The sequence below is a fragment of the Polyodon spathula genome, chromosome 1, assembly GCF_017654505.1.
Source record: "Polyodon spathula isolate WHYD16114869_AA chromosome 1, ASM1765450v1, whole genome shotgun sequence".
NCBI lineage: Eukaryota > Metazoa > Chordata > Actinopteri > Acipenseriformes > Polyodontidae > Polyodon > Polyodon spathula.
In genome coordinates this window covers 22,197,128-22,224,468 of record NC_054534.1, presented here as the reverse complement: position 1 = coordinate 22,224,468, position 27,341 = coordinate 22,197,128, and the positions used below count along the sequence as shown (strand labels likewise).

General features: G+C 36.9%; 1 protein-coding gene and 1 pseudogene across 1 annotated transcript; both read right to left on the bottom strand.

The window, feature by feature from the left end:
* Positions 1–968: 968 nt before the first annotated feature.
* LOC121315631 (isochorismatase domain-containing protein 1-like) lies at positions 969–10,294 on the bottom strand. The gene is made up of 5 exons (XM_041249889.1): positions 9,821–10,294; positions 8,363–8,482; positions 6,859–7,062; positions 4,916–5,032; positions 969–1,771 (listed from the first exon to the last, which is right to left on the bottom strand). The coding sequence occupies exons 1-5, from the start codon at positions 10,088–10,090 to the stop codon at positions 1,625–1,627; spliced, it is 858 nt and encodes a 285-aa protein (XP_041105823.1). The 5' UTR covers positions 10,091–10,294; the 3' UTR covers positions 969–1,624.
* A 7,764-nt stretch (positions 10,295–18,058) lies between these two features.
* Positions 18,059–27,341, bottom strand: LOC121316890 (annotated as a pseudogene).

Here is a 27,341-nt window from a genome sequence, read left to right as displayed (position 1 = left end):
AAGTAACAGTCTTTCTATCCAATGAACTGTCAAAGTTCATTGTTCTACGAATTAGCTTTAATAGATTTCACTCCAACTCTATACAGGGTCGCTAAAGCCTGATGCTATCAGAAGCACACAGCAATAATGTAGGAGACCACCGGAAGGAATTCCCAGCTATGCTAATTTAACACATTTTGGGGTTCAAACGTGACTTATTTTTGTTTTGGTAGGTCCCCATGATAGATGCAACTTAAGGCTAGTGTACAATGAATTGCATCTTATTGCTAAGAGATAGAAAAGTCTATGCTTAAAGCAATCAGCTATCCAATCACTCAACATGATAATAATAACAGTGTAAAGCATAAGAAAATATTTGTAAATATTATTATTATTATTATTATTATTATTATTATTATGTAAAGGTTTTTTTTACATTGCTTATAAAAGAACTACATTATTTTAGGAGTCATCTACAATTGGCAATCATTTTAAATATTGAATAAATGGTGTGATGTTAAAAAAATGAAGAGGTCTCTAAACCATCTGTATGCTTTTTTTTTTTTTTTTTTTTTTTTTTAATTATTACTTAACATCACTATTTTTTCAACTTGGTCAAAGCAACTTGCCAGATGTCTACTTTCAGCAGATCTCAGTTGTTATTAAAGAATTCCTTGGTTACAGTAGAATGTTGTGCAAGGTTTTGCCACAACAGGATCTTCATTGATGATGCCTTGTGAACATAATGCACAGCTTTCAAACTTTTTGCCATGCAAAAAAAACAAAATTAAGTCTTTAGTCAGTTTACACACCCTTTTTAGCCACGCACCTCCTATAGTGTGAGGAACATGCTTGATTTGTGCTGCTATGTCACATTCTCATGACAATGAAGAGAGAATTTGGAGTTTCTAAACTGCATGTAAACCAAGCCATTGTTACATTATTTTAAATACACATTACAGTAAAATAAATAAAAACAGGAGAAAATGTTAGAGACAACTCAATTTATGTCCTGTTAGAGAGGGATAGATACACTGATCATTTGATTGACAGACAGGCATAACTTAATTTTGATAGACAAAATACTTGGTATTTAAAATATAATAATCATGAACTTATAACATATTCAGAGTACATCTGTTGAAATAAATATATCAAGATTAACACAAGAGGCTCCACAAAAAGTACCTTAGTTTTACAATCAATGCAGACTGTGAATAGTTACTGTAGGCACCTCTATCAATGCAGACTGTAAATAGTTACTGTAGGCACATCTATCAATGCAGACTGTGAATAGTTACTGTAGGCACATCTATCAATGCAGACTGTGAATAGTTACTGTAGGCACATCTATCAATGCAGACTGTGATTAGTTACTGTAGGCACCTCCTTTTCCTACAACATGACATTTTTACCACAGAGAAACTCTACAGTTCTGAGGCGTATTACCATTTAACAACACTGATGCGATTACGCAAACACATCGGCACATCTTTCGCAAGAAAGGTGTACATGCTCTACACCCTGAACCTGTCGAGAAAGCCTGTGACAATTCTGGTGCTTTTTTTTTTTTTTTTTTTTTTTTTTTTATTTTTAAATCACAACGCAATGGAACCGCCTCCTTTTCTCACCAATGATTTTCTTGTTAGACCTTGGAAAGCAGCCCTGACTCAGGAGCACTCGCCTTGATAATATTCTGAATCTCTTTGAATTTGGGGTGGTCTTTGTCAGACACAAGCTGTAGAAGTATAGATTCACTCGTGGTCACTATTATCCCAGTGCGAGCAAGACGCTATAGAAAAGAAGAGAAAGACAAAGGTTTAATAAAGGGATGCCTTGTACGGCATGCATTTTCCTTTTGTATAATCATAAACATGTCATCAAAATGTGTTTGAGAGTTTAAATGATTGACTGATGTATATTAAAATGGTACACCCATAACTGTAATTAACATAAAGCTAGGACATTGATCCTCAATCGAGTAAAAATCATGTAATCATCCTAGGCCTATGGTCCTGTTGGAGCTTATCAAAGGGCTAGATTAATGCTGGCTACCACACCCTGTAGTATAAGACACAGAGCTTGGCTTTGACGTGATTTCCTTGAGAACAAAAGCATTTCAAGGCGTATCACAAACTCAACCTATTTCGGATCATTCTTCCCAGAAGCATAATTTTGAATGTGTCTATTTTAAACTACAGTTTATCCATCATTTACAATCCCAAAAAACAAAATGTCTCTATTTTCAATTGCCTCTATTTTTCTGAGGTCTACCCATAACCATAACTAATCATTTTTTCACTTCTATCAGCTCTATAAAGTATTCTATGAAGCTGGCAGCTCAGTGAAGTTCACCTCTTAAGAAACCTACATTATATCCTCCTGGTGGTAGACCAGGGAGGTACCTTATAGGACTTCTGTTTTTCAGTTTTTACTCCTTTAATTTTTCAGTGCGTTTTATTTAATTTTTTTAGCTATTTTCGAGTTTTATGAAAATCTTTTTTTTTTTTTTTCGTGTTTTCACTTTTTATATATGGTATAAAATTATTGTTTTAGGTTGCTTTCCAAAATTCTTGGACGTTTTTTTCTGTCACAATATGTTTAGAAACTCGACAGTACTTGCACACTTCAATTGTACCTTCTTTCCTTTGCTGTCTTACACAATGAAATCCTTATGATCAGTGACATATTTTTCTGTTTTTTTTTTTTTGTATGTTCAGGCTTTTTTTTTTTCATTTTGCCACAATTGGCAATTCTGTTTTAAATTCCACAAGCGTGTTAATACTCCCTTTCGAACTTTGACATAGCTTTAACTCTTGCGAGCAAGAACAATTCTCCGTTTAACTGTCATCCCGTTTTAAATATTGTGCGTGTGTTACAATCCTCCAATAGATATGTAGGTATTTGCTGCCACTCAGTAATTGGGGTGGGTTTAAAGTATTCAGAAAGAATCAATGAGAGATACAAATCAGGAAGGAGGGACATTGCACAACTGCACTGGGAAAGTATTTTTTTTTTTTTTTTTTTGTAGGTTATTTTATTAATTTTTTTCACGGGGAAAGGGGTCAAGTCAACAGGCATTGAGTGATCATTTCCAGTGTTTACTGGACATACACTGATTTCGGGTGTTATCATTTTTTATCGGTCGAAATCGAAAATCTGAATCCCTGCTTATACACCACGGCACTGAATATTTAGTGCCTCTTTGAGGTGGGCTCGTATGCTATCAAGTCAGACATTTTGCAAGAAAGACAACTCTCGGAGCACCTGTTCTATGGCCTAAGGCAGAGGTCTCAAACTCAAGGCCCGCGGGCCGAATAAGGCCCTTGGAGGTACTTTATCTGCCCCCCTGCAAAGTTAATTCATTACAGTGTAATTTGGCCTGGCCCAGTTTGAGTCTATTGGATTATTACACGTAAGAACTCCAAATCCCATCAGCCATCAGAAAAGTAGCGGGAAGCTCAGAGCTAAAGAAACAGAAAACAGCGAGAGACAGCCTATCATATCTCGTGCTTGGTGCTTAAGGTGTGTTTTCCGTTAGACACCATAGCCTACTGGCCATCAAAAATGATAATATAACTCTCAAAATGTCCAAGAAAAGAAAGATCGATAAGGAAGGCAGATTGTTTCAAGAAAGGTGGGAGACTGAATATTTATTTGTAGCGCATCAAGAAAACCCCATTTGCTTGGTATGTAAGGGAAGTACTGCAGTGATGAAATAATTCAATTTAAGGCGCCACTATGAAACGAAACATAAAGAAAAATATGGCGAGTTTGAAGGAAAGCAAAGGCAAGAAAAGCTGGCCGAATTAAAAAGAACCCTTGATTTACAGCAGAACATGTTTAAAAAGGCAAAAAGTGAAAGTGATGCAGCAGTAAAGGGTCAGAGCTAATCGCAAAGTTGTCAAAGCACTTTTCTGAGGGTGCTTTTGTAAAAGACTGCATGGTTAAAGTCACAGAAATAGTCCTGAGAAAAAGCTTGTGTTTTCTAACGTCAGTCTTTCAAGAACGACGTGGCTGAAAAGAGCTCACTGAAAAAGCAAGCGATTTCCTAGCCTTTTCTCTTACTGTTGACGAGAGCAATGTGTTTGAGAGTTTAAATGATTGACTGATGTATATTAAAATGGTACGCCCATAACTGTAATTAACATATTACTGATACCGCTGTGTTATCTATTTTTATCCGGGGTGTTGATGCAGACTTCACTATTACCAAGAGCTTTTGGATGTTGCAGCTATGCACCTCACCACCACAGCAAACGATATATTTCAACAGCTTGAGAAGTGTGCGCGCAACGTGAAATTACAGTGGGAGAAATTAGTTGGATTGACAACAACAGATGGAGCGCCTCCCATGTGTGATGGCTAAGTTTGATTCTGTCCCGGTTGAGCAGTTTTACCAGTTCCTTCCAGCCACATTCCCACGCATCACGTCAGTGTTCTGCGAACAGCTATATTCACTGATGAAGATTAATAAATCCGCTAAAAGATCTAGACTGAATGACAAGCATCTACACTCCATGCTAAAGATCGTTTCAGCACAAAACATGAATCGCGATATTGACAAGCTTGTCCTGAAAAAGTTGCCAGATTTCTTCAGCACATGAGAATGCATAGGACAGCGACTAGATATGATAGTTAACATGTGTTTTAAATTAACAAGTCATATATAAAATACGTGTTTATATATTAAAAACTGTGAATATAAACATGCGTTTTCTATATCGCCTATTAAAATGCATGTGTATATGTAAAAGGTGTGCATTTTGTGGCCCGCGAATCAAATGTTAAATTAAGATATGGCCCTTGGTAAAACTGAGTTTGACACCCCTGGCCTAGAGTTTAAAATATCAGTTAGGTAAGGGCACATACTAAAGCCACCTTGAAAAGTGTATCTGACATGTCATGATATGGCATATTGAACTGTTGAAATTACCTCCAATGCAAACACTCTGTCCATCATACTCCTGGAAGAGGTTGAATCGGCTACTATGTGAACTTCCAACCCCCTTCCAATCAAATCCAGTGCTGTTTGCTGGATACACACATGGGTCTGGGAAAAAGAAAAATCTGTCTAACTTTTATTTTCCAACATTAAACACCTAAATAATATTTAAATTGTTCGCATTTTAAACTGCAAATGTGTACTTTGTTTTATTTGCATATTTATATGTGTACACTCCTGTGGCATTAATGAGCATTTTATACTGTTCACTTTAAAAGTTAAAATTGCGTCCTTTTAATCCTGTTGAAATAACAGTTAGTCTATTTTGCCCAGCTAAACACTTATACTGTATTTAAAAAATATAATTACTTTTTTCTGTTGCTTTATTTATATATACAGTCACCTCCAAAATTATTGGCACCCTTCATAAAGATGAGCAAAAAAGGCTGTATAAAATAAACAACACAGGTAATGAGCTATATTTTATGCTCAAAAATATGGGAAAACTATATTCTTTTATATTAATACAATTGCTCAGAGAAAAGATTTATTTTTAACAAGTATTTTTTTTTTTCTCAAAAAGATAGGTGTCAATTATTGGCACCCCTAAAGATTCTTATAAATAAAATCAAACAAAATGAAATCTGCATTAACATTTTACGTTTTTAAGTACATCTCAGTCTTAAGGAACTGTATTGTGGCCTTCCATGGCTTTCTGTTTCACTGGGGTATAAAAATAAGGTAACACGCATGTAAAATCCATTTGTCATCCTTCACCATGGGAAAAGGCAAAGAACTCACAAATAAAAAGACACAAAAGGTTGTTGACCTTCATAAACCAGGCAATGGGTAAAAAAAAAAAAAAATAGCTAAAAACCTAAATATACCACTTACCACTATTAGGGCAATAATTAAGAATTTCAAAACCAGTGGAACAGTGGTAAATCTGCCTGGTAAAAGATGGTTCAGAAAGCAAAGAAGAATCCAAGGGCCACAGTTGGAGAATTACAGAACAATTAGCCATTAGCCACCTCCACGCCAATAGCCTATTTGGAAGGGTTGCCAGAAAAAAGCCTTTATTGAGAGCAACCAACAAATGTAAGCATCTGGAGTTTGCTAAGCGGCTTTGGCACTTGGAATGGAATCGGGTGCTATGGTCAGATGAGACGAAAATAGAGCTCTTTGGCCACGCACACGTCGGAAGAAGGATGCGTATGCAGAAAAGAACTTCATACCTACTGTAAAACATGGTGGTGGATCTTTGATGTTATGGGGCTGTTTTGCTTCCACTGGTCCTGGAGCCCTTGTTAAGGTCAACGGCATCATGAACTCTACCAAGTACCAGGACATTTTAGCCAAAAACCTGGTGCCTCTGCCAGGAGGCTGAAACTTGGCGCAAGTGGATCTTCCAGCAAAACAATGACCCCAAGCACACATCAAAGTCCACAAAGAAATGGTTAATTGACCACAAAATCAACATTTTGCAATGGCCATCTCAGTCTCCGGACTTGAATCTCATTGAAAACCTGTGGTTTGAATTGAAGAGGGCAATCCATAAGCGCAGACCAAAGGATATCAAGTATCTGGAAAGATTCCAATGTGTTCTCCAATCTCATAAATAATTATAGAAAAAGGCTCAGTGCCGTTATCCTTGCAAGGGGAGGGTGCACAAAGTACTGAAAACAAGGGTGCCAATAATTGTGACACTTAATTTTTTTTTGGAAATTAATTTATAATTTGAGAAATGTGTAATTTTGGTGGATTCCCTTGAATCATTAATAAAGTACAATATATTCCACATGTTGGAAAATTACAATATAGCTCATTACCTGTGTTGTTTATTTTATACAGCCTTTTTTGCTCATCTTTATCAAGGATGCCAATAATTTTGGAGGTGCCTGTATATTAATAAAATTATACAAAAAGCAACATACTTCAACCCCAAACAAGACAACACTGTGGACTCCTGGAATTTCTGCAAGTGCCGCTTCAACTTCAGGCAAAACCATAGAAAATTTGGTCTTGGGGATCACAAGCTTCACCCCTGTTAGGTCCAGTTCTTGAACTGTGCTCCCCAATCCTTTAGGGTACTGTTCAGAAACAATAACTGGAATTCCCAATATGCGAGCCCCCTGAAGCTGTAAAAAAAAAAAAAAAAAAAAAAAAAACAGAAACAGTATTCAGAATGGCAAAACAATATTCAGTATTCTTCATTCTGTAAACGTTTCATATTTTCATATGGCATAGCAGATGTTCGAGTCAAAGGACCAAGTCAGTCTGTTTAATTTTATTCAGGTCTGGCAGGAATGCAGGCTGTAGGAAAATGTCTTTTCCAGCATAAACAATCAAACAAACAGGTTTTCCATTTGCTGTATGTTTAATGCTATCATTTACAGTAGTTTTCAGCACAATGGGGCTTGGAATGATAAGACATATAACTGTGTAGCAACTGCTGCATAAGCAAGCAAATTGGTAATGAGTTATTGCTTACAGTAACTTAGCCTACAAATTAATAATGTGCAAACACGGAGAAGGTATTATCAAAATATGAGCAACAGATTTGATGAATGTAACTGAACACTTTGGGGCTCATTACATGTCTTCTATTCAGAGGTGCACTCCTCAGAATAAACGGCCAGTCCAGTAATAGTTTTCACATGGGCACTTCACAGCGGTGTTCAGTTGTGCATGGAAGCAAAACTTGCAAACTGTTTTTTTCACACTCACCTTAATGCGTCTTTTGCATTCATTACTACCAGCATAATTTCACCCCACATTAGCGTGAGTAAAAAAACGAAGCCACATTAAAAAATAATGGCACATACTTTTTTTTTTTTTATTGCACATATGTCATGCGTGTAAAGACATGCTTTCAGATCAAAGCACTGCACTGCACTCAACTCCAGATTTATGTGTCTACACTGAAGAAAAACTAAACTGCATCAAATCTGGGACTAGTGTCTCGTGTGAACACAACAGCCACATTAACTTCTCTCACATATTACTACCAGATTCAACTGCTGGATTCATTTTGCGCAAGTGTGAAAATAGTACTAGTAAGAGGAAAAACGGAGTTCACAGAAAAAGAAAGTATATGTTAATCAGTAAGCTGTAAGAGAACGTGGGACTTACGGGTTATGCAGGGTTAGACACTAACAATATTGTGCTACCAGTCCAAAGGACTAGTAGCTTTTGAAACTTGCTATTCCTGACGTGAAGTGCCTGAGTTGGAATCAACAACAACAGTTGGGTCCCTAAAAATAGGTTTAAATTATATTTTGCTAAAAAGAAACAAAAAAAAAACACTGTTATACATTTAGATTTACATTTTTACTGTTTATGCTACAAGCAATGACTGCAAAGTTGCTTGGCAGGATCAACGCAATAAGTGAAACGGTCTGTCTGGCCTTTGAAGTTCAGAACAAGCAAAACGCTTACCAGTCGTTGCCCGACACTTATAATATCCCCAAAGTATTTGATAGCTGGTCTGAATCTTTCCTGCATATCACAGCAAAAAAATACAGTGGTTGCTGGTGTGAGATTGCCAAGTGTAGTCATCTGCAGACAGTAAAAGAAAACAAAGCGTTGCATTATTCTTTAGGGTATTTGATTGATCCTAATATACAACACAAACATAAATCCTGAATTTAGATAGTACTGTTATAACAATTAATAAATACAAACCAATTTAAAATGTCACATACAGCCAAATCATTGCACACATCTGTTTTTAAACCCAGTTTAGCAATATATGGTCTTTGTTAGCAGACAGTAGGCAGGTATTCACTTTGCTCACAAATTCTCACTTATGAATACATTGATATTGTAAATGTGACCCTTTTATGAAAATTAATATCTTGCTTTTCCCTTGATTATATGTACATTAAATAAAACGCATTTTAGAGATAGAATTAAACTAGAATTGAGCCAAAATCATTCCAGGTATCTTCTTAACCCTGGAATAAACCTGCTGTAGGTGGAGCAATATACTGCAATACGCTCAATTATTAAATTGCAGCTAATATGTTTCTTTCAATACATCACGAAACAAGGATTTCTCATTTGGATTGTATGCCTATACCTGCATGACCACAGAGAGGGAAATTAAATAATTGTATGATCTTTGTGTGGATTACAGGGGTTGTGTGAAATACATAAACAGCATGCTCACATAATCCCTAAATGAGTTCATCCTGAACCAACTGTCAAATGTAACTAATTAAACACAATAATATCTGACTCAATCAATAATTAAATCAATTAGCACATCTAACACTAATAAAGGCAAATCAAAAGGCACAATCATAACCAAACCAAGGACCAACATCCTCAATAAAACAGGAATCCACTATTTAAGAGGTACAGTATGATGTCTGCATGCCATTCAGCAGTCGGTATTGTCTCTATAAAAAGAAAAACAACTCTCAATACATGTCTTACAATAAATTAAGTACAGAATGAATGTAGCCTCCCAGGATTACACATCCCCTGAAAAGATACAGCACGTTATGAAAAAAAGATCCACCTATTGCATCCTTATACCATTTTCACACTGATTTCAACAGGTGCCCGTCATTAACCCCATTCAACACTGCACAGGGAAGGTCTCGAGTCAGCTGTCACCGGCGTCAGAGAAAGTCCAGTCACACAGGCTGTACTTTACAATTGTAGAGATATTAATAAAACATTTTACTGTTATCTAGTCTTTCATAAATAACAGAATATATGTAACATTTTGTTACATCGGGTAAAACAACTGCCATTTAGTGTGATATTAAAAGCCTGTAGATGTGCTACAGTACAGTAGTGTAAACTAACAGATACCAACGTTCTTGGTTATCCCAGCAAATATGGCATCTGTTTCATTGTTAATTTACATTGTTAAGTAAAACTTACTGTCATTTGCAGAGGAACCAATCGTAGTTTGCATTTTCCAGCCACTACAAAGCTTTTGGGTAAATCAATGTACTGCCCCCATTCTTCTGAAAAAAGCTGAATAACAAACTTCCGGTGAATGTCGATTTGATCTCCATACAGGGACAGGAACTTTTGGATCAGAACCTCGTAGCCCGAACCAGCAGGCAATGATGAGGGCCGAGAGAAGACGGAAAAGGAGAATAAGATCGGGAAGTGATTGTTGTTGCTGTGCTGTTGTAGTTCCGCCATGATGTTCTGTCTAGTGTAAGAAAAAAAAAAGTGGAGACAGGTTGTTCCTAGCAGAGTTCGCAAGATTAGGGGGCGGTGCTGGCGGTGGTGCTGTAATTCACAGTTAAATTGGGAAAACGGTTATTCATTTCAAGAGTCGCACAATTCAAAGCTTAAAAAAGACAGTAATATCGATAACCCACCGTTGTCGTGATGTATAAAACAAAACATATAGTCAGTGGTGGAATTGGACAGAAAAAATTAAAATCACTGGTGGAACCCTAGGTGGATATTTTGCTGTGTGAAGTGAAAATGCTAGGGGTGGAGCCACCCCAATTCAAGATTTGTGAAGTGCTTATAAGAGAAGATTCAAATGTGCTTCTTTATAACGTCCCTCTAAGACAGGGCTTCTCAAACTCGGTCCTGGGGACCCCTGTGGCTGCTGGTTTTCATTCCAACCGAGCTCATAATTGCTTAACTAGACCCTTAATTGAACTGATAATTTGCTTAATTAGACCTTTTTACTTGTTTTCAGCTCTTGAACAGTTGCAGATTTCAAGCTAGCTGTAACATTTGATAAGTAACTTTAACTGCAACTGTTTAAGAGCTGAAAACAAGTAAAAATCAATCAAGTTAGTTCAAATTAATTCTCGAGCCCAAGTTATTTTTTGCTCGTTGGAATGAAAAACCCCCCAGGGGGGGGCCCAAGAACCGAGGGACGAGATTACTGTTTCTTACAAGCAATGAAATGTTTAAATTTCCAACGCATCAAATACAGTCAGAATAAGTCAATATATATATATATATATATATATATATATATATATATATATATATATATATATATATATATATATATATATATATATATATATATAATTTTCTACTTTTAATATAGATAAATTAGAAAGAAAATCATAGTTTTCTTCATACAAATATAACTGAATAAAATGCTTAACATTTTTCACTAGTTTAAACAAGGCAGTCTAAAATACCATTTTCAGATTGCAGTCTTGTTTGAAGGTGTGAACTGAATCCCAAGTTGCTTTTTTAACATTTAAAACATACAAAATAATAATTAAAACAAATGTTACAAAGTGCCAGGCAGTGTGTGTTATAGAAATGTACACTTGCCCGTCAGTTCAAATAGTCCTGTCTGTCGCATTAAAGGAGAGACCATATACCCTTTGTGTCAAGTTCATCATTATGCTCCCTCTACTTGCAAGCTTTGTGTTCTGCACTCCTTTTTCCCTGTAACAACAAACTCTGACATAACTCAGTGGCTGAAACTGAGTTAATGGTGGACCATTACAATTCAAGAAGAGATGACTCACTCTCAGGATACTAAGAGAGTTCCTAATTGGTGTGAGAATGTTATTCATTGAGCTGAAGCCTCTCTGTGGAAACTGCTACACTCTGGTGTTTTGTTGAGCCCTATCATGTCTGCTGGGATCTTCTTTCCTCCATTGTCCTTGTACTCTCTGAATCCTACAACAATCTGTTTTTTCTGGCAGATGAAATGTCCTGCATAGTGAGATCACCTCACTTTCACTGTACGGAATGTCAAGGTCATCTAGCCAGTAGCAGGGGTATACTGTGTTGCAAGCAGCTCTTCATATTCAGAAACGTTTCCAAGTGAATTTGATGAAACACGAGATGACGATGATGTCATTAGTCTGCTCTTCAGTGAGATTGTTTTTAAATCAATACACAAACCTCTCACACTTATGAATACTTGTACAAAAGTAGTTTACATAAAATCTGTGATTTAAAAAAAAAAAAAAAAAAAAACACAAAACATGTTAAGAATTAGTGGAAAATGTAAAATGAATGGTCAGTATTGTGGTTGCACAGTTGTGCTGTCCTGCAGGGATAAACCAGAGTCCCACCCATATAAAACAAACCAAGTTTATTTCAGTTCCTTTAATACTTACTATTCTGTCTTTTATAACTTTATTATGCATTGTTCAATTATGTGACAGTATACAGTATGTTAATTGTAGCATGTCACTTATGTCACTGTGAGGTCCCTGTCACCTCCCAATAAAGACAACACAGCTCAACACAATTTAAGGCCACATCTTTATGAAATACAGTTAAATTAACATAAACCCTAAAACTCTATACAGAAATACAATTATATATCAGGTTACCATATACCAGTGAAGCAGCTTCAACCTCAAGTTCAGCTGCCTCATTTCAACACCTTTGGAGTGTAGTATCGTCTGAGATAAATTATTGTGCATGACACTGATATTGCTGTAATGGATGAGGAGGTGATATCATTTTCATTTACTCCAGGCCTAGCTGTCATGCCAAGTGTGCATGCTGCTGTATTAACCACATACTTACCTTCAAATCATGCATAAGGTCCATGAAATTGCAGCCTAGTGGATAGAATGGTACTGCACCAATTAATGATATTAATTCAATCAAACTTTTTGCAATGTTTTTATTTCAATCATGGTATATTTAAGATCTTTCATATTGAACCTGACTGAATGTACAATGCATAGTCATATACTATTTGTGATAGTTATATAGCTTTATTCTAATATATTTTCCATTAATTTATTATATATAATATGAGCTCATAAAAAATGTTGTGACATATTTAGATGTTTACCTCTGGAGTAAACAGATCTAGGAGTAACAAAGTATTCTGAGGATTCATTTCCATCTTCAAGGCACTTTTGATATTATCATAAAGAGCAATTGTCTGTAGCAAAAAAAAAAAAAAAAAAAACATTCAATGTTAGCACCTCCAACATTATCTACCATCAACATCAAGAACAATAATAAAATGTACTTGCCGCTTTTTAATCAGAAACTGGCATCCTCAGTTTCAGTGCCTGTTTAAATTTTGGCATATAGCCAGGATTCAAGAACAGAAACATCCCGTTTGATTTTATTTTTCCACCGCTTATGTCATGTTCCATTTCCAGTGCATAGCTCCAATAAAGTTAATATGTTATTGTTTACATTTTATATTGTACTTTAAAAAAAAAAAAAAAAACATGTATCTATTAACATATCATTAACGTATCTAAAAACATATATATTAAGAGCATTTACTCAATAACATAATTTCAATTTTTATGAGGTAAAATTATTGTGATTGTTAAAGCTATTGAATCGTGTCTAATAAAAACGTACGTATAATACTACATTCAATTTTTAAATGTTATACTTGCCTTCATATCCTTCTCCTCAATTAAAGCACCAGATCCTCCCTTCCTAAAAACAGATTGTATTCTACAAAATACAAACACATACAGAGATGACAAGCAGGAAATTGACTCCCAAGTAAGCATTTTGATCGCTGGTACCGTTTCTTTCAGCAAAACGTTTTCATATTGAATGTAAATGAGAAAGAATTGGATTTGGATACAGGCGTCCTACAAAACAATTTTCAGTATATGTAGCTTTAACATTGTATTGCATAATATCATGTTGTGACGGAGAGCGAATGAATCCGAATCAGCAATCTCCCTCTCGACCGGTGAGGGCACTGTACAACAGCAGCTGCGGGCTTCCTACTGAATGGTTGGACAGTTCATCCCAGGGACAGTCGGGAGCCGGCCATTCAGGAAGAGGGCGGCGTTACAGTACCTGGAGTCATCGCCCTAGTACGGTGAGCGAAGTTTCAGTCATGAATTGGAGGAGACATGATTGAACTAGCTATCGGAGGGGGCGGGGCTTAGGGTACTTTAGGGGGAGGTGACGCCGTAATCGACTCCTTTGTTGTGGTTAATGGGAGGAGACAAGGACGAAACCTCGAATGAAGTGTGAGTTCACTGAGCTGGAGCTGCAGCGAGAAGCCCGGACCTGAACGCGCACGAGCACCAGCACTCAGAGCACCGCACCTGCACCAGAGCACCCAGTTTGGAGACGTGTTTTCTGTGGTTATTATTTCGGGACTGCAACCCCTTTGTTTTGTAGCTGGTAATACCCATTGCTGAGTAGAACCAGCTTTATTATTTTGAGTCCAGTTTTTGCTGGCAATACCCATTGCTGGGTAGAGCCAGCTTTATTATTTGAAACCCGGTTTAAAGAGCATTAAAAGAAACCTGACCGGTAAACTTTGTGTTTGTCCTTTGTTGGAGCACCTCAAATCACCTATACACCGGAGCACTACAAACCACTTTGCCACACATGTCTTTGTAGCACAGCTGCATACTGCAGATTTGGATCTGTTTTCTATTGTGTATGTGTTTTAATTTAACAATAAGGGCAGATAGTTTCACATGGCACAAATTGTTCTGGTAATTATCTTTCCTGCTTTTATATGTCATCAAGTAATCCTTCTGGTGTGTGTTTATTAGTCCATAAGTAATTAACTATCTTAACTACATGTTTTCTGTCTGGTGGATATTCATGGATATCAAAGTAAGGACCATGTTCCAAATCAAAACATTTCTCATCCACGTTGTCACTGGCTTCTCCAACACGCACTTTTCTCTGTTCTAATTTCAATTAATAAATATTTGCGTTCTTTTGCATTCCACATTGAGAGATATCTGTGAACACATCCTGCCATTTTTACACTGCCTTTACGTCGACAGTACCACTGACTTATTTTGGTGTCAAATGTAACCTGAGGTCTTCCAAAACTACACCAATAATCTTTCTTTCCTGTGTACACTGAAAAGTATACAAGCTGGTCAGAAAAGCCATGTGCATAAAAAAAAAAAAAACTGGGTAAACAGGACATACCCCTTCAGTTAACGTTTCAGACCGCATAGTAAGACATTCATCTTTCCTGAAATTGGAAATCAAACCATTATAATCCAATACATTTTGGAGATCCTGGTCTTCTAATGGAGATATAGGTGTGATTGGCAGTGTGACCTGTTCTCTGCATTTGAATGCATTCCAGTCTGGATTTCCACCTGATAGCAAAGGCCAGAAATTCCATAGAATGCTCAGATTCACAGTCAATGACCTGTGCAGTGATAGATTTGCTGATATGGATTGGTGCCCTTTGTCCACTTTTTTCTTTTGCAGTAAAATATATACCATTTATTAGATCAACACAATAATAGGATCCTTTGGTGTTCCATGTTGATGCATATCATAACGTTGCAAAGATGCATGACTTCCAAAACTTGCTTTGCAGGTATTACATTGCAGTGGTTTAACTGGTGTGAAGGGTGTAGTTTTTACTCCAGGACTGGTTTTGGTGTCTATAGGATTAATTTCTCTTTGGATCTGGTGTTTCTAATAAAAGGAAATGCAACAACAGCAACAACAGAAATTGCAGCAACAAGTCTGCAAAGTACAAAGATGCCAAGCCATTTTGTTCTACAGTATTGACTCACTTGTGTTTTTCAGCTGTGGTTTTGTGCAAATGTTGCCATTCCAGGAACACTCGAGAGACTGTCTTAAAGAGGACGCTGTTCGAGGCAGCCACTCAGCTGAGGGACAGTCATTGAGATCTGTGAGTTGCATCCACTGGTTGTACAGCTTCTACAGTGGGTCTCATGGATCACATGATACTGTACATTCACAGTCACTGCAGACAAGGGGATTATATCATTTTATTACAGTCTCATATTTTGTCCCGTTAGTGTATGTGGTGTACATTTGCCAATAGTAGTTATTATTAATAATTAACACAATATGTAGTTATTAGCTAGAACCCCTTGAATGCTAATGAAATACTTAGATAAAAATGGACAGTTGGGAAAACATAGTATTAAGAACCTACAGTCATATACTTAATGTAATCAATTCATTCTTTATTATTTATTATAAACACAACCTGCATCTTTCATTATCGTCATGACAATAACAATTACATTCATTTTATTTGCAACATGCTGATCTGTTAATTAATCTAGAATCAATTTACAAAATTACATATATTGTTGAATTTACAGATTATGATCTGTCCACAATACAACAGCACTGGGTGACAGCACTTTGTATATTGTTTGAAGTTATAGTTATAAAACACCATTAAACTACATCCCTTTTTTTTATAAGACTTAAAAAAAAAACCAGCTAAGCATTACAAAAACTTACATTTTGGGATCTAATTTATAAAACAAATTCTTGCATGCTGGAAATATTTTAAGAACATGTTTAGAGCATATAAATTAAGATTGTATAACCCATAGAACAGTCTGTAGCACAGTAACTACCCTGAATCAGTCCACACCAGATTATGTGGCTCCATAACAGCATAAAAAATAATCAGAAGTGGCTAAGTGGTCTTCTATATATACAGTATGTAAAACTGTAAGTGTGATGTGGATGTAAAGGCAGACAGGCAGGGATAATAATATCATTGAGTTAACTTTGTCAGTACATTCTTTAACACAAGTTGTTGAGGGGATTAGAATGTGGGGACATAGCATGTCTGTCTCTGTTTATTTCAATATAGAGTAACACATATCAAACTAATAAAACCCACAGCAATAAGAATGTTCTTTACCACATGTTAATGAATATCAGAAACTTGGAAAGTATTCATAGTTGTAGCAGGAGATACAGTATTTACCCTTTACACTCCAAGCAATTTTCACCTATTGTTGCCAAATTGCCTTTCCCCTGTAAAAAAACACATTTTTGAATGTCCTAGAAGCATGTTATTTATATCAAAATTTAAAGCACAGATTTTTATTTCATATTATGTTGGAATCTGGAATAAAAAAAAAAAGTGCTTCCTAGACTCTCACAGATGAGAAAATGTGAAGAAAAAAATGCATTTACAAAAATTATCATTTGGTTTTTCTAAAATAAACCATGAAAACATGTATATCGATTTTTTTTCAGAAGTTTATATGATAGTCCTATATGTTGGGAAGTTCCACACAAAATTTCAGCCCAATAGCACCAAAAATGACCAGAATACCAGAATGAGAACATTGTTTGCAATTTCAGATTTTTATTGGCAAAAGTGTTTTTTTCTTTTATGTGCGTATGGCTCTAAAATCCTTGAATCATCGCTAACAGACCTTCCTGGATGGAGTTATAAACCAAAACATCAGACTATGTCTTCAGTGCGTGTTTGTGCACATGCACCTGTTTGAAGACTGATGTGCGCACAGCTCTACAATCTTTACTTGGCCAAGTATCGCATCGCATTTGGTCTTGAATTGAAGCCTGACTTTTTTTTTTCAGCATAAAATACCAAGTACACTAGCAAGTCCATCATTTCCAGCAACTCTCTAATCCAGCACATTAGTAAACAATCTAGCCCAATTTTATGATCCCGGATTGTACAGGTTTTACTGTAAATCATTTCTGGGTTCAGTCCCAAATGTAGCTAAATTGGTATAGTAGGCTAAGGTATTATATCCTGGCAGCATTTCCAAACACGCACTGAACACACAATTATATAAACTGAAAGTGACACATCTGAAACATGTTGCTCAAAGAAACTGTCATTAAGGTTTTGGTATTATCAATCAATCTTTATTTTATATAGCACCTTTCATAGTGGACCACCATCACAAATCGCTTTACAAAAAGGTAATGAACTTGAATTCTGTCTTTCTTAAATATATGTATATTTTTTATACCTGTACGGCTTATTTATTTAAAAAAATAAATAAGTAATGAGCCAAACGTTGTATGGTGACTGGGCTCAAATTGGCTTCCCTGATGTCAATAATATATTTAAATTCACTATTTATACTGTACCTACTAACTACAGTGAAATAAGATTTAAGCTCTTTACACCAGATTGGGACCTTGCAGCCAGCCCAACCTTGACCAAGTCTGAAGTGGAAATCTAATCATCAACAGTGTTTTTTTGCCAGGTTAAGATTGCTTTACAATGTAGGTCATTTATAATGAACCTGCACTGTACATGTAAAATGTTTACAAAGAAGACCCCTATAAATTATTCAAAGAACATTCGATTGTGATCTGGTCTTTTACCTGAACATACAACATTACACAATGCATTAATAACGCCAAATTAAATTGTTTTTTGGCATGTTTACATTCACCTGCCAGTAAACTTAAGAAATAGGTCTCCTATAACTTTATCTGACCAGAAGCAACAATGTCAAAGATTTCCATTGTCAGGGGGACATAGCATTTCTGTGACTCATCTAAGAAATACAATGAGTCAGTTATAGTTGAAGGATTGAATCCACTTTCTACTAATCTGAATTTCTGCTGCTTGAAGGTTCCAGTTATTTACATTGACTTCTGCAAAGAACACAAAACTGTTAGTATTTCAAGTTGTGTACCCAAATGCATTATTTCAGTGAAATGCTTTAAAAATTACCTTAAAACAAATGCAAATATGTAACTATCTCTATCTCAGTATCTTTGTTGGAAGACAAAATGCAGTGCACCAATGCAAGTATTACAATCTTCCAAATATCTTATATGGTATTATTTCAACTATACCTAGTAAAATCTCCATTGCAAATCTTTTAAGAAAACTCAGAGGAAGAAATTACCTGTGCATACCCCTAGTGCTTATTCCACCAATCACATTTAATTTGTTCTATCACAGAATACATTAAATATGTTTGTGCTTTTAAATATATATTTTACTATTATTTAATATTTTATTGTTACAAGAGGACGGGGCTTTTTTTAGGAAACATAACCAGAACTCACACACTTGCCATGGCCTGCACAGTCCCTAGACTTCAATCTAAATTAGCATCTGCAGGATGTGTAAAATTTGGCAGTGCCATCAATTGTTTACAGGACTCATGTTGAATCTATGCCTGGCATGGTTTTAGATTTAATTTACCCTTATAAAAGTTTACCACAGTAGTTTTCCACAGTATCTTTGCAGTGTTAGCATGCTTTTCCCATGGTTATACTACGCATTTACCATAGTTTACCCTGGTTTGCCATGTTTTTAATGCTTTACCGTGCCTCTCTTTTTATAAAGTGAAAATGTATTGTCTTCATTCCTTATCACATGAACAAGTAAAACCATTTGGTTTCATTTGTCATTTATTGATTTTTTTATCTGAATTCTACAAAACATGGCCTTGCATAACCAGGTAGGTAGTGCTGAACATGTTCATACAAACTCTTCCCATCAAAACCACAACCAGGATTTAAAACAACTGCAGCCATTCCCACTTTACCTTCATGACCTGTAAAACATCAACACAGCCATAGCTCTTTGAAAAACGACACACCTGCTTAGCCTAGCACACCAACATAGCCAGCCATGCATACCGTTTTATTTTATATATGAATTAAAGATATTCATTTGAGAACAAAGGTGCCCCTACCTGGAACAGAAACACCGTATATGTTGGCCTCTTGTAAAAAGTCTACTATTCCAACAACATCTGCTACTTCTGTCGTTGAGATATTTTCTCCTTTCCATCTGAAAAACAATAATATTACAAAGCTTTACAGATTTTAAGCAGTTTAAATCTTTAAAATATTTATAGTTACTAACTCTTCTGCTAATCTGGATGAGTCAGTAACCAGTGTAATAGTTTTTTTTTTGTTTGTTTGTTTGTTTTTAGTTTTTTTATTAAATGTAATATTTAATTTGTTTACAGTGTCTTGTCCCAAACTTACAAATCAAAGACACTAAAATATTATAAGCTTTAATGCAAAGACAGTTTAATTGACTTGTTTCTGAACCTGAATGTGTCTCCAATCCTGTCCTTGAAGTAAATGAAGCCTTCATGATCTTCTACCATTAAATCCCTTGTGTTAAGATACACATCTCCTTTCTTGAAAACATCTTTTAGCAGCGTCTTCTCTGTAAGACTTTTGCTTCCTGCATAACCAAAGAATGGGCTCATCGAGTTCATTTGTGAAAGCAGAAGTCCAGCTTCACCTACAAGAAAAAGGAGTATGTGTTAAACTAGACAAAGACTAAAGTTTAGAAACTGCAACAGACACGCACATCAACAAAAATTGTCAGAAATGTCTTGAGTTTTCAAAACATTTTCTGAATTAAATATATACACATAAGTACATACACACATCCTGTATATAGAGATATCGATAATGTAGCCATCAGCAGTAGTATATATGTTACAACAGTACTTAATTTTTTTCAGCATCCCGATTTTATAAAGATGTATTCTCTTACCTTTCTTAACTTCTTCACAAAACCCCTGTTTATTTAGGATTATCTCATCATTTTCCATATCATATTTGACCAAACAATACTTAAAGATTCACTGAAATTGAGAAAACCATAGTAAAAATGCTGTAGTTCAAACCAGTAACACATATTGCAATAAAAATAGGCACTGAAGGCAGAGCAGATGTCTTTTACCACCCCTAGAGGGCATACTATTGCCATGTACAGAACAGGAACACCAGTATTCTGCCTAATCATTATTTGTAGGTTTTAACCCAGTTTCTACTGGTTTTTTTTTTTATTTTTAATTTGTTTCTTTTCTTTTACAAACTAATCATTTTCTTTTAGCACTACAGATCAAACACATAGCCATAGGTTGTTTGGGTCTTACTATATATATATATATATATATATATTATATATATATATATATATATATATATATATATATATATATATATATATATATATATATATATATATATATATATACACACACACACACACATACAGTGCCTATAGAAAGTCTACACCCCCTTGAACTTTTTTCACATTTTGTTGTGTCAGTGCCTCAGAGTTTCATGCATTTAAATGAGGATTTTTTTTTTCCACTTATCTACATACCATACTCCATACTGTTAAGGGGAAAAAAAGTTTTTATTGAGAAAAAAATTATATATTAAAAATATAAAACTGAATGATCATAATTGGATACGTCTCCACCCCCCTGTGTTAATACTTGGTGGAAGCACCTTTGGCAGCAGTTACAGCTGTGAGTCTGTTGGAATAGGTCTCTGCCAGCTTTGCACACCTAGATTTGACAATATTTGACTATTCTTCTTTACAAAACTGTTCAAGCTTTGTTAAGTTCCTTGTAGAGTATTAATGGACAGCAATCTTCAAGTCATGCCACAAATTTTCGATTGGATTTAGGTCGGGGCTCTGACTGGGCCACTCAAGGACATTTTGTTCCTTAGCCACTTCAGTGTAGCTTTGGCTGTGTGCTTTGGGTCATTGTCATGCTGGAAGGTGAACTTCTGTCCCAGTTTCAGCTTTCTTGCAGAGGGCAGCAGGTTTTCCTCAAGGACTTCTCTGTACTTTGCTCAATTCATTTTCCCTTCTCTCCTGACAAGTGCCCCAGTCCCTGCCAATAAGAAACATCCCCATAACATGATGCTGTCACCACCATGCTTCACAGTAGGGATGTTACTCATTGGGTGATATGCTGTGTTGTGTTTGCGCCAAACATAACGCTTTGCATTTAGGCTGAAAAGTTCAATTTTAGTTTCGTCAGACCACAAAACTTTTTGCCACATGGCTACAGAATCTCAAGAGTGTTTTTTTGCATACTTCAAACAGGGCTTTCTTGAGTAATGGCTTCCTTCTTGACACCCTACCATACAGGCCAGATTTGTGGAGTGCTTGGGATATTGTTGTCACATGCACACTTTGACCAGTCTTGGCCATAAAAGCCTGTAGCTCTTGTAAAGTTGCCATTGGCCTCTTGGTAGTCTCTCTGATCAGTACTTGCTAGGTCATCCAGTTTGGCGGGACGACCTGATCTAAGCAGGGTCTTGGTGGTGCCATACACCTTCCACTTCTTAATAATTGTCTTGACTGTTCTCCAAGGGATATTCAAGGCCTTTGATATTTTTTTATACCCATCCCCTGATCTGTGCCTTTCAACAACTTTGTCCCAGAGTTCTTTTGAAAGCATCTTGGTGCTCATGGTTGAGTCTTTGCTTTGAAATGCACTACCCAGCAGAGCGAACCTACAAGAACTGCTGAATTTATCCTGAAATCACGTGAATCACTACAATTTAACACAGGTGGAGGCCACTTAACTTGGTGTGTGATTTTGAAGGCGATTGGTTACACCTGAGCTAATTTAGGATTGCTATTACAAGGAGGGTGGACACTTATCCAACCAAGCTATTTCAGTTTTTATTTTTAATTAAATTTTTACAAATTTCTAGAATATTATTTTCACTTGGAAGTTGTGGGGTACGATATGTAGATAAATGAAAAAAAAACAACTTAATTTCAGGCTATAAGGCAACAAAAGGTGAACATTTTGAAAGGGGGTGTAGACTTTCTATAGGCACTATATATATTAGCAACTCATAGTGGTAAAACAGGTCTTAAGGCCTCTACACACCATATGCGATGCGACAAGCAAATGTGTCGTACAACACACTGCACCACGACAAAAAAATAAATAAAACATGTACTTTGATATGAGCCGTTCACACTGCCTGTGAGAAAAAAAGGATTGGTGTCTGCTTTTGCGATTTTGTCGTACGGCAGCTAGGGAACTGACCAATGTAAACAATGGTGGAAGAAAAGATCATTTTTGAAGTATCAAAATATCTGGAGCTGTATAGTAAAGGACATAAAAATGATCAATCAATTTGTATTTTATACAGCGCCTTTCACAGTGGACCAAAGCGCTTGTTTAAAATTATAGAGACACGGCAACGAGGTAGAACATTTGGCAGTCCATTTCCAGTTCCAGTTGAAAGACTTATTATTTCCACATTTATCCTCTGAAATACTGTAGAACATGACTCACCTTGTAAAAGAAATTGGAAAGGCCTACAGCTCCTATTTTGCCGATGTGGTTCATAAAGCCAAGATTTCCTTCCGTGGAGCCATAAAACTCACACAGTTTAATGTCGTCAAAATGATCAAGAAACTCCTTCCAAATATTTTGCTGCACACCATTCCTAACACCCATACGCACTTTGTGATCCTTTTCTCCTTCTTTCTGTAAAATCCAAGCATAAAACAATTACATTTATTTATTTATTTATTTTTTTAAGAATTTATCGTGGTAGAGTTTACCCGGGGTTCACTGCTAACCCAAAGAAGTGTGCCATTGGGAAGAGTGAGTCGGAGTATTTGGGGTATCGAGTAGGGGGCGGCCAGATCAGACCGCTAGTTGCTAAGGTGAAAGCCTGGGCTGACTGGCCGGTTCCTACAACCAAAACCCAGGTGCGCTCTTTCTTGGGACTAGCGGGCTATTATAGAAAGTTCATCCCGAGTTTCGCTACGCTCGCTGCTCCCTTGACAGACCTCACCCGGAAGGCTGCCCCAAATACGGTTCAGTGGACGGAGTCGTGCCAGAGGGCCTTTCTCGCCTTGAAGCGGAGGCTGTGTAGTAAGCCAGTACTATGCAGCCCGGACTTTGGTAAGAGGTTCACCCTGCAGACGGATGCATCAGAGACAGGTCTCCGGGCAGTGTTGTCTCAGGAGGTTCGGGGAAGCGAGCACCCGGTCCTGTATATCAGCAGGAAGCTCCTTCCCCACGAGAAAAATTATAGCACCATCGAGAAGGAGTGTCTCGCGGTAAAATGGGCAGTCGAGTCACTCCGATACTACCTCCTGGGGCGACACTTCACCCTGGTTACAGATCATGCCCCCTTAGCATGGCTTCACCGGATGAAAGATAGCAACGCCAGAATCACACGGTGGTACTTGGCCTTGCAGCCCTATGCCTTCAGGGTAGTCCACCGAGCAGGAAAGCTGCATCAAAATGCAGACTTTTTCTCTCGGGAAGGCATGGGGGTGTAAGATTTTCGAATGAACCGGTGGTGTCATTCTGAGGGGAAGGATATGTAACAGGCAGAGATCTGTGCTGACTCTGCTGGCGTGTTCACGGGCTGCAGGAAGAGGGCGGCAGTTGCCTAACAACCGCCTGTGAGTCATGGCAGTGACACGGGGAGATGGGAAAGTGGGTGTGTGGACTTTCCCCCTCTCTGAATGGCTGAGAGGCGGGTCTTGGGTGATTGTTGGTCCTATAAAATAACGCTCTGTTGTTTCCTCAGGTCTGCCCACTTAGACGCGTCAAGAGTGTGGAAGCTTTGATTCAGGACCGGGAATCAGCCGGGAGAAAAATAAAGATTCACAGCGAGACAGAGAGAGAGAGCGGGGAATCCTTGGGCAGACCCCGGCATATTGTAAAAGAGCAGGCTAGATAGCCAATAGAATAGGACGGTGATCTGGGTCGTGCAGGTAGCGGCGACCAGGATAATGCTGCCGAGTGCAGCACCTTTTATTTGTAGTTTTATTACTGTTTTATTTTCCCTTGTTCTTTTCGCCTTCTGTTTTCATTATTATTTCTTTGAGCACCTGCGAGTGCACTTGCTGTTCGTGTACCAGCTGTGGTATTTCCGTGGTGCTGTCTATCATCGTTGATAGGCAGCCCACGGTCAACAGTGCCCTCTGCCGGAGAAAAATAAGAACCTGTCCAAAATAAAACTGGGCACCTGTGTGGTGTTTCAAAGTACACCTGTCTGTCTCCTGGTCAGTGAATTACCCACACCCCTTCCACAAAGTGATACATGCTATTGGTTGCCATTCTCTTTACAGGTCACATTGCAGGAAGCTTTCTACTCAGGGTTCGCAGTAGTATTAATAATACAAAAACTATATTTTCAAGTTGTGTCAAGGTGTGTGCAGTACATTTCACTGGCAATCTCTCACACACAACACTAGGTCAACAGTTACTATAAATACATTTTAGAAATGAGTTTCTATAAAACACAAGTGTGGACGGGTGAATGATACATAAGGGGTCAAGCAAAAGACTGAATGCCAGATTCCAAAGGATTTACAATGCTGAAGATGCATGCGATCTGCAACCGGGATTAATTAGCAATGCTCAGTTCAGTACCTGTAGCTGTTTTTCCACACCAAAGTGTGTTACTAGAAAAAAACAGGTCAATTATTTGATTAACTGTATTTGTAACTGTCTAAGCATCCCTATAAAAACTTGCATATACAGTAACACAGTACGTTATTTCACACACTGTTCAGCATTAACGAAAGAAACCGAGTGTAATTTGCATGTGCTAACTCTGTGGAATGTGCTTACTGTGAGTATTCATCTTTGGTCAACTCAACAGAAAAAGGGGTTCTCTTCTCTGGAACTCTAATGCAGCGGTTTGTTTCATAAACCGCCAACCATAATGCAAACACCTGCACTTCTCATCATAGGTGCGTAGAATGAAAAAATAGAACACTCCCACACACTGTATTTTGCCAAATCTCACTTATTCTTTAAAAGAAAATAGAAGCTAAAGTTTTGGTCGTAAAACCTTCGTCAGAGGATAGGACATATAAAAAGGTACGATAAACTAAACAAACAATCTTCTTTAGCATCACTGTGACCATATGCTATTCTTTTTTCTAAATTCTCCACAAAAAAAGTTACATTATCTTTAATATATTATGCTAAGAAAAACATATGTACAGATACCTCCCCAAGTGGAAAATCATAGTTTATCAGGATCCATGAATAGATCATAAAATACTATATGCCAGTTATTATCATTCATGAAAAGGATCCACATACCCTAAGATTAAGATACAAGATATTGAGAGTATTTCAATGTATGGTATATGAAAGCAACCATCCACCTCTGTATGCCAAACTTATATTTTTACATGTGAACACAGAGGATGCAGGTTATGGTGAACTACTTTTCATGTTACAGAATTTTCATCCGTGCCTGGGGATAATGCTATTTCTTGAAAGTGGCAGCAGTATTTCCAATACTGTTTGTGAACAACCAGCACAGCACATTTTCTGTTTCCTTGATGAATGTAATTCCTGTATTTAAACTATTTAAAACCAGATTAATATATCATTCAACAAACAAAAAATAAAGAAAAAATGATGTCTTCAGTTTTTTCAATTAAAAAAAAAAAGATTGAATGTAAAGGCAGATTCTAAGAATTACAGAATATAATTTCCTCTACGAATCCTTTGCATTTCTGGGTGATTCCTCTTCCAGCAGTAAAATGGTCCCAAACATACAGCCAAAGCCACACTGGAATGGCTTAAAAACATAAAGGTCAATGTCCTGGAGTGGTCCAGTCCAATTGAGAATATGTGGAAAGAGTTGAAAATTGCTGTTCACTAAAGGTCCCCATCCAGCTTGATGGAGCTTGAGCAATTTTGCAAAGAAGAATGGACAAAAACTGTAGTGTCCAGATGTGCAAAGCTGGTAGAGACTTATCCAAATAGACTCATGGCTGTAATTGCTGCCAAAGCTGCCTCTACCAAATATTGACTCAAGGGAATGAATACTTATGCAATCAATTATTTTCTGTTTTATATTTGTAATTCATTTAGAACAATTAGTAGATTTTTTTTCCACTTTGACATTATGGACTTTTTTGTGTTGAGCAGTGGCAAAAACTCTTAATTTAAATCAATTTTGATTCCATGTTGTAACACAATAAAATGTGGAAAAGTCCAAGGGGGGGTGAATCCTTTTGAGAGCCACTGTATAGCATTGTCATGGAATATTTCAAATATCTTCAACAGAAGAGAGGCCAGTGATAATATTGCCTGCTTTGTGTTACATTCAACTCAACATATGGACTACTAGGCTTCACAATCCATGTATTTTTGCCAATATGGGTTGTAAATCATATAAACTTCATAACTCTGGTTAAATAATAATACCAAAAAAAAAACAGTAATAGTGTTACTGTGCTGAACATTGAGGATTTGTTTTTACAATTACTTAACCATACCCTGTTCAATGCATCCCTCAATTCCAAGTAGTGAGGCAGCACTGTGATATAGAGGCAATGTGACATATACTATGTCATCTCCAGTGACACAGTACGCCCAAAGCCCAGCAGCACCTTTCAAGGACTGAAGTTGGGAAATAACAGCTGCTTTTGGAAGACCTGGTGAAGAAAAACTGCTATCAGCATATGAGCAAATTTCCCAACTTTCCTTATCTACTGAAATGAATGTAGAAAATATAATAGAAACTGCTGTGCAATAGGACTCTTTTCATCCACTAATTCCAAACCCACCATCACAGTGAGTACTTGGCTGAGCTCTGTGCAATGACTTTAGTGTTTGAAACAGGTAGAAAATATTTTTAAGATTTAACCAGGAAAAGTGTAGTGATGGTCTGGACAGATCAAACAGTTCCTGATTTGACTGCACAATTCAGCAAAAACAATACTTCAAGTTATTGAGTGAGGTACTGTTACTTACCTGTGGTTCCTGAGGTAAAGGTATAGAGAGCTGGTGTCTTCACAAAATCAGTAGCCCAAAGATGTGCAGGTATGTATAGGTTCATCTGGGGCATCTTCCAGCTTGTCCAGAATTGTGTTTATTCCAGGCTGATGGGACTCACTAACCATTATCCAAACACTGATGTTATCTTCATTCAAATTCGGAAGAATGTCCTCTAATGTGTCCATCAT

Bases quoted from the DNA above. Each gene is read 5' to 3' on its own strand.
- LOC121315631 (XM_041249889.1), bottom strand. From the start codon at position 10,090: ATGGCGGAACTACAACAGCACAGCAACAACAATCACTTCCCGATCTTA. The intron at 7,063-8,362 runs GTAAGCGTTTTG...TTTTTTTTACAG, and splicing joins TAAGTGTCGGGCAACGACTG to CTTCAGGGGGCTCGCATATT. The intron at 5,033-6,858 runs GTATGTTGCTTT...TCTTTTTCCCAG, and splicing joins TTGTCTTGTTTGGGGTTGAA to ACCCATGTGTGTATCCAGCA.